This window comes from Anabrus simplex, chromosome 2 (assembly GCF_040414725.1).
Source record: "Anabrus simplex isolate iqAnaSimp1 chromosome 2, ASM4041472v1, whole genome shotgun sequence".
In the NCBI taxonomy this organism is placed as follows: Eukaryota; Metazoa; Arthropoda; class Insecta; order Orthoptera; family Tettigoniidae; genus Anabrus; species Anabrus simplex.
The window spans coordinates 988,331,842-988,343,963 of NC_090266.1; the positions used below are offsets into that span (position 1 = coordinate 988,331,842).

Sequence of the window (12,122 nt, forward strand, 5' to 3'; positions counted from 1 at the left end):
GCACAGTCTGATAACTGCATACGGGAGATAAATCTCCACAATGGAATTATTGCCCGCCTAGCAATTCTGAATGGAAAATTCTAAATTCCCATGGAGGGAATTAGATATTTTTCACTTTTGACATTTTTGATATGCTCTATTGGTGAAAAATATCTACTTCCCTCCATAGGAATTTAGAATTTTCCATTCGGAATTGCTAGGCGGGCAATAATTCCATTGTGGAGATTTATCTCCCGTATGCAGTTATCAGACTGTGCCTCTTATAAGGGCTTCTGATAAGTTCACCTGCATCCACCCCAGCGTCAGTGGGTAGGGTCTGACACATCCCAGTCTGATTAGTCTAGTGTCAGACCTAAGATGAAACGCTGGTTAATAGAGCAAACGCCTGAAAAGCCTTACATCTGATATTTTTTTGACATTACTAATGTCATTCCACGCCATTTCTCTGCTGACAGCTCGGATCATACCACATAGTCAAGCAGCTCTCCTTCTTTCTCTCAGTTCTACCCAGCCAAAACTTTGCAACATTTTTGTAACGCTACTCTTTTGTTGGAAATCACCCAGAACAAATCAAGCTGCTTTTCTTTGGATATTTTTCCAGTTCTTGAATCAGGTAATCCATGTGAGGGTCCCATACACTGGAACCATACTCTAGTTGGGGTCTTACCAGAGACTTATATGCCCTCTCCTTTACATCCTTACTACAACCTCTAAACAACCTCATAACCATGTGCAGAGATCTGTACCCTTTATTTACAATCCATTTATGTGATTACCCCAATGATGAACACCTTGAGTAGATATGATCCACCAAGCCTCAACTTCAGAAACAAGAAGGAAAAGTAGCTCACAGTGATGTGGAGAATTGTCAGATTCTGGCAGAGTACTTCGCAAAACTCCTCAATTGTGAGCCACCATCTCAGAAATTTGACTACAGTCACAAGGAACCAAACCCAGACTCAGACTCTTCAACTGTGGACGAAGTCATGAGAATCATCAAGACCTTAAAGAACAACAAAGCACCTGGAGAAGATGGGATTATTGCAGAACTTCGGAAATATGCTGACAACAGAGTGATCGTTGAACTGACAAGAATCCTACACAATATCTGTGAAGAAGAGAAGCTGCCACGTGGATGGACATCAGCGTTAATACACCCTCTTCACAAGAAAGGAGATAAGGCAGATATCAACAATTACAGGGGAATATCGCTACTACCAGAGACATATAAGATCTTTTCAAAGGCACTGCTAGATAGAGCAGAAAAACAATTGGAACCGCAAATTGGTGTGTATCAAGGAGGTTTTAGAAAGAGCAGGTCATGTGTGAAACAGATCCTGAACCTGAAAGTTGATCACAGCATACCAGAAACAGAGGAACAAGAAATTCATGCTCACATTTGTGGACTTCAAGAAGGCCTGCAATTCGGTAGATAGAGAAACACTGATCCGTATCCTGGAAAGAATGGGTCTAGAGAGGAAGACCAGGAGCTCATTAAACAGACCGTGACTGACACAACATCAAAGGTCACGTTCAGGGGGATGCTATCAGAATCCTTTAGGATTAAAACAGGGGTCAGGCAGGGAGATGGGCTTTCTCCCCTTCTATTCAACTGTGTTCTTGACAAGGTGATTAGAGAGTGACGCAAGAAAATGCAAGGAATAGGTGGTATACGAATGGGATATAAGAATGGAGGGACTGTAGTCGACTGCCTAGCCTTTGCGGATGACATTGTGATTCTGTCAGGGTCAATAGAGGAGGAATGGAACCAGATTGCCCAGCTCCAGGAACAAGCTAGTAAGGCAAGCTTATCTATCTCCTTCGAGAAGACACAACACATGACCAACATCAAAACTGCACCCAGAGGGATGACAGTGGGGGGAGGGAGGGAGGATTCAGAAAGTAGAGAAATATTTGGGAGAGTGGATAGATAACAACCTGTCAGAGAAAGAGGCACTGATATAGAGGATCAACAAAATGAATTTGTCATACAAGCTAAGTATGAACACACATAACAAGAAGATGATCTCAATCAATGCAAAACTCAGACATTACCAGGCAGTGATCCATCCAGAAGACTTATATGCAGCTGAATGTTTGAACCTGATGATGATGATATTATTATTATTATTATTATTATTATTATTATTATTATTATTATTATTATTATTATTATTATTATTATTATTATTATTATTATTATTATTATTATTATTATTATTATTATTATTATTATTATTATTATTATTATTATTATTATTATTATTATTATTATTATTATTATTATTATTATTATTATTATTATTATTATTATTATTATTATTATTATTATTATTATTATTATTATTATTATTATTATTATTATTATTATTATTATTATTATTATTATTATTATTATTATTATTATTATTATTATTATTATTATTATTATTATTATTATTATTATTATTATTATTATTATTATTATTATTATTATTATTATTATTATTTCAGATACATGAGGTTTGAAATGGAACAGAGAGTCTTGAGTCTAACAGGCAAGGGAGTAAAAGGAAAGCAAAGTCATCTATGTACAGGCAAGGGAGGGGCTAGGAGGGGTGGAAAGAAAATGCTTCCACTATTCGTAACCTTGGCATGTGGTGGGGTGGAGTGGTAAACTCTATGTCCGGCCACCTTTGCCCCCAGGAATTAACCAGGTACCCATTTTTAGTGTATTAATGATTAGTGGTGGGAAGGAAGAGGTAAATAAGAGAGCAGCTATATTAATGCAAAGCAGCTAGAATATTTAACATGAACGTAGTCTTAGCTGCCAAACATTAATAACTTCACAGCTAAGAAAATTTGTTTGAAATTATGTAATACGTATTTATGATAGAATACAATAAATGTTAATGGAAGTACGGACCAGAGAGTTTAAAATTCAGTGTTTGTCAAGGATTGCTTTAATTGTTTTATGTAATTTGGAAGCCAATTTTGTAGGCTTTAAAGTGAGATATTGCTTATCTTTATTAACTGGTTATGTCCAGAATTATATACTGTATGTTGAATATTTTCTTTAAGGAATTAACAAATCTCAGAGGTTAATGGCCAGTCTGGACTCCTTGGCTTAATGGTCAGCATAGTGACCTTTGGTTCATGGGGCCTTGGGTTTGAATCCTGGCCGGGCTGGGTATTTTTTGATGCATCTCTTTAATTCCTCTGTCTTGGGTGCTGGGTGTTTCTGATTGTCCTAATAATCATCTTCATTTATGTACAACACATGGCAGCAACAAACACCACAGAAATGAGCAATAGTGAATTAATCTCTTTGCTTAGGGTTGGCATCAGGACGGCTGTAAAACTGGGTGTAATCCACATTTGTGCCAATTGCAGATAATTGGCAAAAGTTGTCTAGCAGTGTCTTCACCCTTAAGTTTGAGATACATGATGCTCAGCATGTTCATCTCTCATAATATTATAAACTTTTGCTAGGAAGTATATTTTCTATGCAAGTGAAGAAATTGTTTATAGTAAATATTCCATTTGGCTGATTGTGTTTCAAGAGTTGGATGCACATGGTTATTGAGAGCACTCATGTGATTTACCATATATAGTATTCTGGTCCATGAAGACTTTATTAACATCAAGTGACATGAGGAGACTTCCCTTCTCCTCTTTGACAACAACAAAGAGATATTTTTCCTTATGTTTGCTAGAAGTTATTTTAATTAAATGATTTCTGCCTAATTATTAATCTATGTTTCAACAGGCATCAGAGGATCTATTGACTGAGATGGCAAGTCTGACGTTTTCCAGATCTTGATCTTGAGGTAAATACTATTGATAAAGGTCTTAGTTTTAGCACACTTTTTGGATTCAATTATGTTTTACATTAACATTTTTCTCTGAATTTGTCTCAGCAAAGTTATTTTTGATCCATCTAGTGATGTAAATATTGTATATTGTTATTGTTTTAATTTCCATCATGTCTCTTTTGTTTTTCTTTTGCTCCTTCATTATGTTTTTAGCACATTTTTAGCTTGTATTATGTAGATTACTTTAATTCCCCCCCTATTTCAGCGAAGATGGCTCAAACAAGTCGAAACATGTTTGAATTTTATTGCTCCATCTAATGATGGAATTATGATTTGTATTGAATTAGGAGGATACTTTTAATTTTTCCTTTGTAAAGTAAATATTTGGCTTTGCAGTCCCTGTTTCTCTGTAATAGTTAATGACTGTCCTCACCTTTCCCCGTGGATCTCAAATAGTATGTTAGGTTTCATAAAGTATTTGTTTCGTAGCTGATGGCAAATGGCTTTGTTACTTCCCTTTGATGTTGAATCTTAAGCATTCATTCAGCTATCGTAGATGACTTCATTTCTGTCCTGTATTTACTTTGATGCCAATGCTCAGATATCTTCCTATAGTCCACCCACTTTGTAACAGATGGCTCTTGCATTAAGATTTTCAAATATTAGAGGTTGATACAAGGGTATGTCGAAGTTTCCTCTTGTTTGACCTTCACATCACAAGCATAGGCTGATTCAGAAATATTGTAAATTCCTTTCAACCCAGAAGCCAATATGGCAACTAGCAGTGCGTGCATTTCTGAACACAAGAAGTTAGTGTTAATTAATAGTGTTTTAATTAGTAATTCATAGGATAGTGTGAGTGAAGATCTTCAGAAATTAGAAGATGATCATTTGTATGAGGAAGTGTTGGTATAAATAGTGTAAATGAATCAGGAAATGTAAATATCACTAGTGACTCAGAGATTGATGGTGAGCATAACTTTTGTGCCAGGCCTCCACAACCAAAACGTGCGAAACAGGATGACTGGGTATGGATAAGTGGAGATAATAATCCTGCGTCCAGCTCCATGGCTAAATGGTTAGCGTGCTGGCCTTTGGTCACAGGGGTCCCGGGTTTGATTCCCGGCAGGGTCGGGAATTTTAACCATCATTGGTTAATTTCGCTGACACGGGGGCTGGGTGTGTGTGTCTTCTTCATCATAATTTCATCCTCATCACGACGCGCAGGTCGCCTACAGGAGTCAAATCAAAAGACCTGCACCTGGCGAGCCAAACATATCCTCGGACACTCCCGGCACTAAAAGCCATACGCCATTTCATTTCATAATCCTATCATTCAACCCTTCACTGCAAATAGTGATGTTTCTGAGATTTTGTTCCAGAAATATATGTCCTACAGGGACACATAATTATGCTCAGAAGCAACTTACAGATGAGAATAGGAAAAAGCAAAATGGTGATGAGAAATGGTTTAACACAACAGAGGACTAAATGAAGTTGTACTTTGCTTTGTGTATCGTGATGTTCCAGGTTTGGAAACCACATACCCAGTTGTACTGGTGTAAAGATAGGTGCACTGAAATTCCTTCTTTTCAGAAGCAATGAGCAGGGAAAGATTTCTCCTCGTTTCTCGTTTCTTCCATTTCACTGATAACATTTCAGGTGATGCTAGTGACAAACTGAACTATAAGGCCTATAATTTCGCACTTCTCGGACACATTTGCTTCATTGTTTGAACTGTCAGAAAACATTGCCTTAGATGAATTCCTCATAAATTCCATGGTAGACTGCCGTACGTGCAGTGTAATTGCGGTAAAAGGGCCAGATTTGGCATAAAGATATATCAAATTTGCAATGCAAATACAAGCTACTGCAGCACCTTTTACATATACCCTTCCTTGCCTGCGAGCAGTAATGTTGTTACGAGCATGTGTGAACCTTTGTTCAACAAGGGACAGACCTTGTATCTTGACAACTGCTATATGTATCCAGACCTTTGTAAAAGGGTTAATGAAAAGCAAATAAACATCGTGGGAACTATCAGACACAACATAAAAACATGTGCCACCTGATATTTCATCTAACGTACTGCAAAGCGGTGAATATCAAACGTGGTTGTCCAACAATATTTTGTGCCTCAAATGGAATGGTAACACAGATGTTAATTTTCTTTCTTAAAAACACACAACAGAAAATATTACACCAATGGGAAAACTCAGGAGAAAGTGAGGACAAGTGCCATGGGAAGAAGTTGAAAAACCAAAACTGGCCTTAGTGTACTCTACTTTCCTCACATTCGGAGTGCAGGAAACCCCACTACACAGACTTTCGTGTGGCTGTAGTGACACAGTTACTTGCAACCATACAGCTGCTTGATTACAGTGTCAGGGAACAACCTTCACCTAGCACAACCCTTCTTTGGCTACAAGCTAGAAACTGGGCTCATCTTCCCTAGTACTGAAAAAAAAAAAAAAATAGAACAGTCCCTCTAAGTGATGTTTCATGTGCTCAAAACAGAAGAAAAGAAGTGAAACAATGTGTCAGCGCAGAAGTGAGAAATTCCACTACACCTCCCTAACTGCTTTGAAATCTATCACACAGAAACATCGTTTTACGTGAGTACATATATTCATTCACCTACTGCCAAACTTTCAGGTTAATATCTTGTATCATTCTCTTTTCACCAGTCTATCTTCCCGTGTGCTGCACAAACAGCTTCCTCACTGAGATTTAAATCTGAGTCAGTGTGACATGCAGCGATATTTAAACGAGAGTCCATTGGGTTAAGGATAACAAAATTAAGTCAATTGAAACAAATATTACAGAGTTATGTCCATCAGTTATTGCAACAACCACCCAACATTTGCTGACATTTTCACTTGAAATAAATGTCTTGTAGGTTCCACCTTTTTCAACACAAATACGCTATTGTTTGATGGTTTTTACAACATATCTTTTATTGCGGAACTAGTTTCAGCGGTCATTTAGACACCATCATCAGCTGCATAATAAGTAAAGAAAACTTGGAGATATAACAATATACAACAACATATTGAAACTCCTTAATATTAATTTTATGTTAAGTTTAAAAACTCTAATTTACAACAAGATAACCCTTGTGAGTCAAAAATATAAAATCTCATCTCTAAGTGATGAGTTGTCTTCAATATTCAGTGATGGCTATTATTCTATACACTCGTAAACATCAAGTTCAAATACAATCTTAAAATTGAAAAATTAGAGCTGAATCAAGTCCTATAATGTTAAAATGTTAATTTCACAGATGCGTTGGTAGCCATTTATTAGATAAAAACTCTTTGTGTTCATTAAATTGCTAAATTGCACCATCTTCTGAAGTTTATGGATATGTGGAAACGTAGCTCTTATGCTGTATATCTAATGGTTGGAACTGTGATTATTTGCCCTGATGTTGTTAAGCAGGCATAGCCTCTCAGTTTAATACAACCCTGTAATGATGAAAGCCCAATGTTAATAGAAAGCAAGAAAAATTGTAAAAACCTGATTGAATCAAACTATTCATGAAGCCAACTCACCTCAACGGCTGTGTACTTGGAGCGGCGACTGCAGCACAACGAGTGTGTCTGTTCGTGTTGTGTGCTATGTGATGAAGCACTAAGGAAGGGGAAGTAGGGGCAGCAAGGGAATGTTTCTGGCATGATGACAATGTAAGAGAGGGTCTGGGGAGCGTTGTGGATGAAAACAGTAGTATGAAAAATTGTTATGTAGAGTTTGAAAGTTCGTCGAATTTTCTGGAATTCTTAGCTTGTCAAGTAATAGAATCAAGCAATCGTATAATATCAGGTCAGATATCAAGAACACCTCAACGCTGTGAAATATAATACATTTTTAGCCGTAGGCCAACTTGTCCATGAGTACAAGCATAAATTCACAGACATATATCACGATCTTGAGATCATGGAAACACCAGCTAAGGGACTGAGGCTTGACATTACAGAAGCGTGTCTAATAAATTTAGACCAGTATTATAATGCTAACCTAAATTTGAATGAAATTTTGGAGATTAAGATGATTAAGATCTCAGTCTCCACACAATAGATACTGATATATAAAATTTACTTTGGAATCCGAAATAGAAAAATCCATTAATTATCTGGACCTAAAAATCAATAGGCATTCCTCTTCATTTTCTTTTAGCATTTACAGAAAGCCCACACAAACTTCAGTTACAATACGACAGGATTCACAAATGTGCGACCTATAACAGCTTGGTTAATCACGCATTTAGTGTACCAATGTCCAAGCGAGACTTGGACAAGGAACTGAACATTTTTCGGTCTATGGCTAAGGCTTTAAAGGGAATTTTGTGGAGCGAATAATAAGTAAATTTAAATATCGCCCTCACACAACCCTGACTAAAGATAAACCAGAAGTAAAAGTAATCATGACCTTCACGTTCAATAAAGAGGTTTATAGAGTTATGAATATTTTCAAGAAATGTAATATTAGGATTGCGTTCAAAACAGATAACAGAAGTATGGAAGTTTTACATAATGCATCAGCTGTTAATAAGGTCAACCCATACTCTAAATCAGGTGTATATAGGTTTGAATGGAAAGACTGTGGAAGCGGATATATAGAGCAGACTGGACGTAGCTTTAATGTCAGATATCAAGAACACCTGAACGCTGTGAAATATAATACATTTTCAGCCGTAAGCCAACATGTCCATGAGTACAAACATAAATTCACAGACATATATCACGATCTTGAGATCATGGAAACACCAGCTAAGGGACCGAGGCTTGACATTACAGAAGCGTGTCTAATACATTTAGACCAGCATTATAATGCTAACCTAAATTTGAATGAAATTTCGGAGAAACCCAAAGTATTATATGATTGCTTGAGTCTATTACTTGACAAGCTAAGAATTCCGGAAAATTCAACGAACTTTCAAACTCTACGTAACAGTTTTTCATACTACTGTCTTCGTCCACAATGCCCCCCAGACCCTCTCTTACATTGTCATCATTCCAGAAACATTCCCCTTGCTGCCCCTACTTCCTCTTCCTTAGTGCTTCATCACATAGCACACAACACGAGCAGACACACTCGTTGTGCTGCAGTCGCTGCTCCAAGTACACAGCCGTTGAGGTGAGTTGGCTTCATGAATAGTTTGATTCAATCAGGTTTTTACAATTTTTCTTGCTTTCTATTAACATTGGGCTTTCATTATTATAGGGTTGTATTGAACTGAGAGGCTATGCTCGCTTAACACAGTTCCAACCATTAGATATACAGCATAAGAACTACGTTTCCACATATCAATAAACTTTAGAAGATGGTGCAATTTAGCAATTTAATGAACACAAAGAGTTTTTATCTAATAAATGGCTAGCAACGCATCTGTGAAATGAACATTTTAACATTATAGGACTTGATTCAGCTCTAATTTTTCAATTTTAAGATTGTATTTGAATTTGATGTTTACGAGTGTATAGAATAATAGCCATCACTGAATATTGAAGACAACTCATCACTTAGAGATGAGATTTTATTTTTTGACTCACAAGCGTTATCTTGTTGTAAATTAGAGTTTTTAAACTTAACATGAAATTAATATTAAGGAGTAAGGGTAGGGGCACCAGATCATAATAGATTGTATGACAACTGGCTTTGAATTCAAGAAATGTGTTTGGAATGTGCGGGTATTGTGGGAATTTTTTGATGATGCAGACCATTATTTGATCTGTAGTGAACTAAATATCTATAGGTCTAGGATAGAGAAAGTGAAATATGTCCACAGATAAGCAAGTATAGAAAGTTTCCAGGATGAGAAAATTAGACAGAAGTTCATGGATGTGATTAGTTATAAGTTCCAAACAGTAGACAGTAAGCAGGTTCTTGATATGGAAAGAGAATCGGTAGTATACAGGGATGCTGTAGTAGAAATGGCAACAGGATGCCTGGGAACAATCATGTGTAAAGATGGGGAAAAGCGAACATCTTGGTGGAATGATGAAGTGAGGGCAGCCTGTAAATGTAAAAGGAAGGCATATCAGAAATGGCCCCAAACAAGGACTCGTGCAGACAGAGAATTGTACATAGATGGAGGAAACTGAGCAAAACAAATAATTGTTGAATCAAAGAAGAAGTTGTGGGAAGATTTTGGTAATAATGTTGAAAGACTTGGTAATGTGGCAGGTAATCCTCTCTGGACAGTAATAAATTATCTTAGAAAGGGCAGGAAAAAGTAAGTGAATAGTGTTTTGGGTAAATCAAGTGAACTCATAATAGTTCCAGGGAATCACTGGGCAGTTGGAAGGAATACCATATTTACACAAATAATCCCTGCTGCCGAATAATCCCCGCACCCTAATTTTAGGAAGGTTCATTTTGAAAAGAATGAAATGAACTAAAATTCCTTCCATCGAAAGAGTAACCTAAGCATAAACAAACATTTCATATCACTCTTCGAGGTCCATTATGCAAGTATGAACATGTAAATTTATGGATATATCTGCTTTGCCTAAACATATTTGAGTAGATAAAAATACATTATCACCGCTATAAAATATATTTGCCATGAAAATTAACAAGTAGGCCTACTTATGTGACAGGTATTTCATTAATCTGAACTTAAAGGAGGCTCAATTCTCTGTAGATCAGAAGATTCGTTGTCTCTTGCATCACTAGAATCCTCTCCTAAATTACTTACAAATTTGTCACACTCCATATCTAAAACACTTCTCACATGCGGTCTCTTTTTACTTGGATAATAACATGACCGGTGGTGAATAATTCTTTTTAAGCAATGTAAACACTTGAAACACACTGGCGAACTCGGATGTTAGTTTTATGATATCATCAGTTATACATTCGGGATATGTTTCCATAAACTTATTAAATACATTTAACACAACAGTCTTCTCTCTCCTATTCAGAGGTTTCCCTCTCTTTATGTTTTACACGCACAGGAACTGCTCTGTACATAACCATTGCAGCAAAGAGATTTAAGGTCATGCATTCGTGATCCCTGCAGCTGCTACAGCTAGCAGATAAATAGGGTATTTCTGCGAGCAGATATTGGATGTTTAACATATTCACTAGAAGCTTAGAACAGTAGGCCTAATATTATTTTCACACTCATTACTTCATACTTCGAACTGTTATAAACAATTCATTGCAATCATACGAAATTCAGAAATGTACTATTTACTGGGAGGAGAAAGGAAGTGTGAAGCAGTCGAAATCACGTGGTTTTGTTTACACCTACTTTATTCTGTGGTTGGAAAGTGTGATTTTTTGACTTTATTGGAATCTTGAATAAAAAATATAAACAGTACATAAATTAGCAAATAAAATTATAAATAGTACATGAATCAGCAAATAATAATTATAAACAGTACATGAATTAGCAAAGTCCAGGAGTCACATGTAACAAAAAACCGTAAACACAATATAATAATACTATGACTGTAGCACCAGCGTCCAGCATCCTGCAATAGAAAAACCGTACTGTAATTTTGTATCTTAAAATTGCCTGGAAGTTTCACTGTCACCTTAAAAGACTAGTTAATGCACACATCAAGTGGGTTGGAGAACGGATGTTAGACCTGGACTTATTAATAAGTCCATTCTTCCCCTTGTCAAAACATTGTGGACTTCCTGAGTAGTGTGCCCACGAAAACTATCTAAAAGGAGCATATTTCTGAGATTTAGTAATGTTTCAGGGTGCCTTTGCCAAACCTGCTTGAACCAGTCTGCTACTAGGCTATTATCCATCCACTCTTAGGGTTGCACTTTTACGATAATGCCTTTTAGGTTTATATTTGGAATTGTTTTCCATTTAAATATGACATATGGGAGCAGTTTTCTTCCATCTGTGGTTACACAAAGCATAACTGTACACCTTTGTTTCTCATTTCTGCCAGTTCTAACCATGACGTTGGACGCACCCTTTTTGTTTACAGTATAATTAAGCGTCATTTCGAAGAAAATTGGTATGTGGTCTGTGTTACCTATTTTTGAAAGTATGTAAGAATTTTTCTTGTATAAATTGATCACATATTTATGAAAATTCACAATTTTAACTTAATAATCTGTTGGAAGACACTGCACGATGGTAGTTTTTCTTCGAAAACTATAGCCATAAGGAACATTATATCACAAAATCCATCCACATAACTAAAGTTAAGGTTTAAGGAAGAATCCCACTTTCCAATATTTATTTGCTTTTTATGGCTAGTTTATGTAGTTAAAAGCATATTCCAGCTTAAAAATCTAGTTAAATGGCTAAAGAAGTACATGTTGCATTCCTCTAGTTTTGGAACATCTTCACCTAAA

At 36.3% G+C, this 12,122-nt stretch overlaps 1 protein-coding gene across 2 annotated transcripts in view; it reads left to right on the forward strand.

The window, feature by feature from the left end:
• LOC136863754 (constitutive coactivator of peroxisome proliferator-activated receptor gamma) overlaps positions 1-12,122 on the forward strand; it is a 1,011,420-nt gene that overhangs the window by 954,007 nt on the left and 45,291 nt on the right. For both annotated transcript variants that reach the window (XR_011017848.1, XM_068226360.1), the window contains exon 10: positions 3,749-3,809. Coding sequence is in view for 1 of the 2 variants with exons in the window: in XM_068226360.1 (XP_068082461.1) it covers positions 3,749-3,802 (54 nt within the window). In the remaining variant the exon portion in view is untranslated. The remainder of the gene's footprint in view (positions 1-3,748; positions 3,810-12,122) is intronic.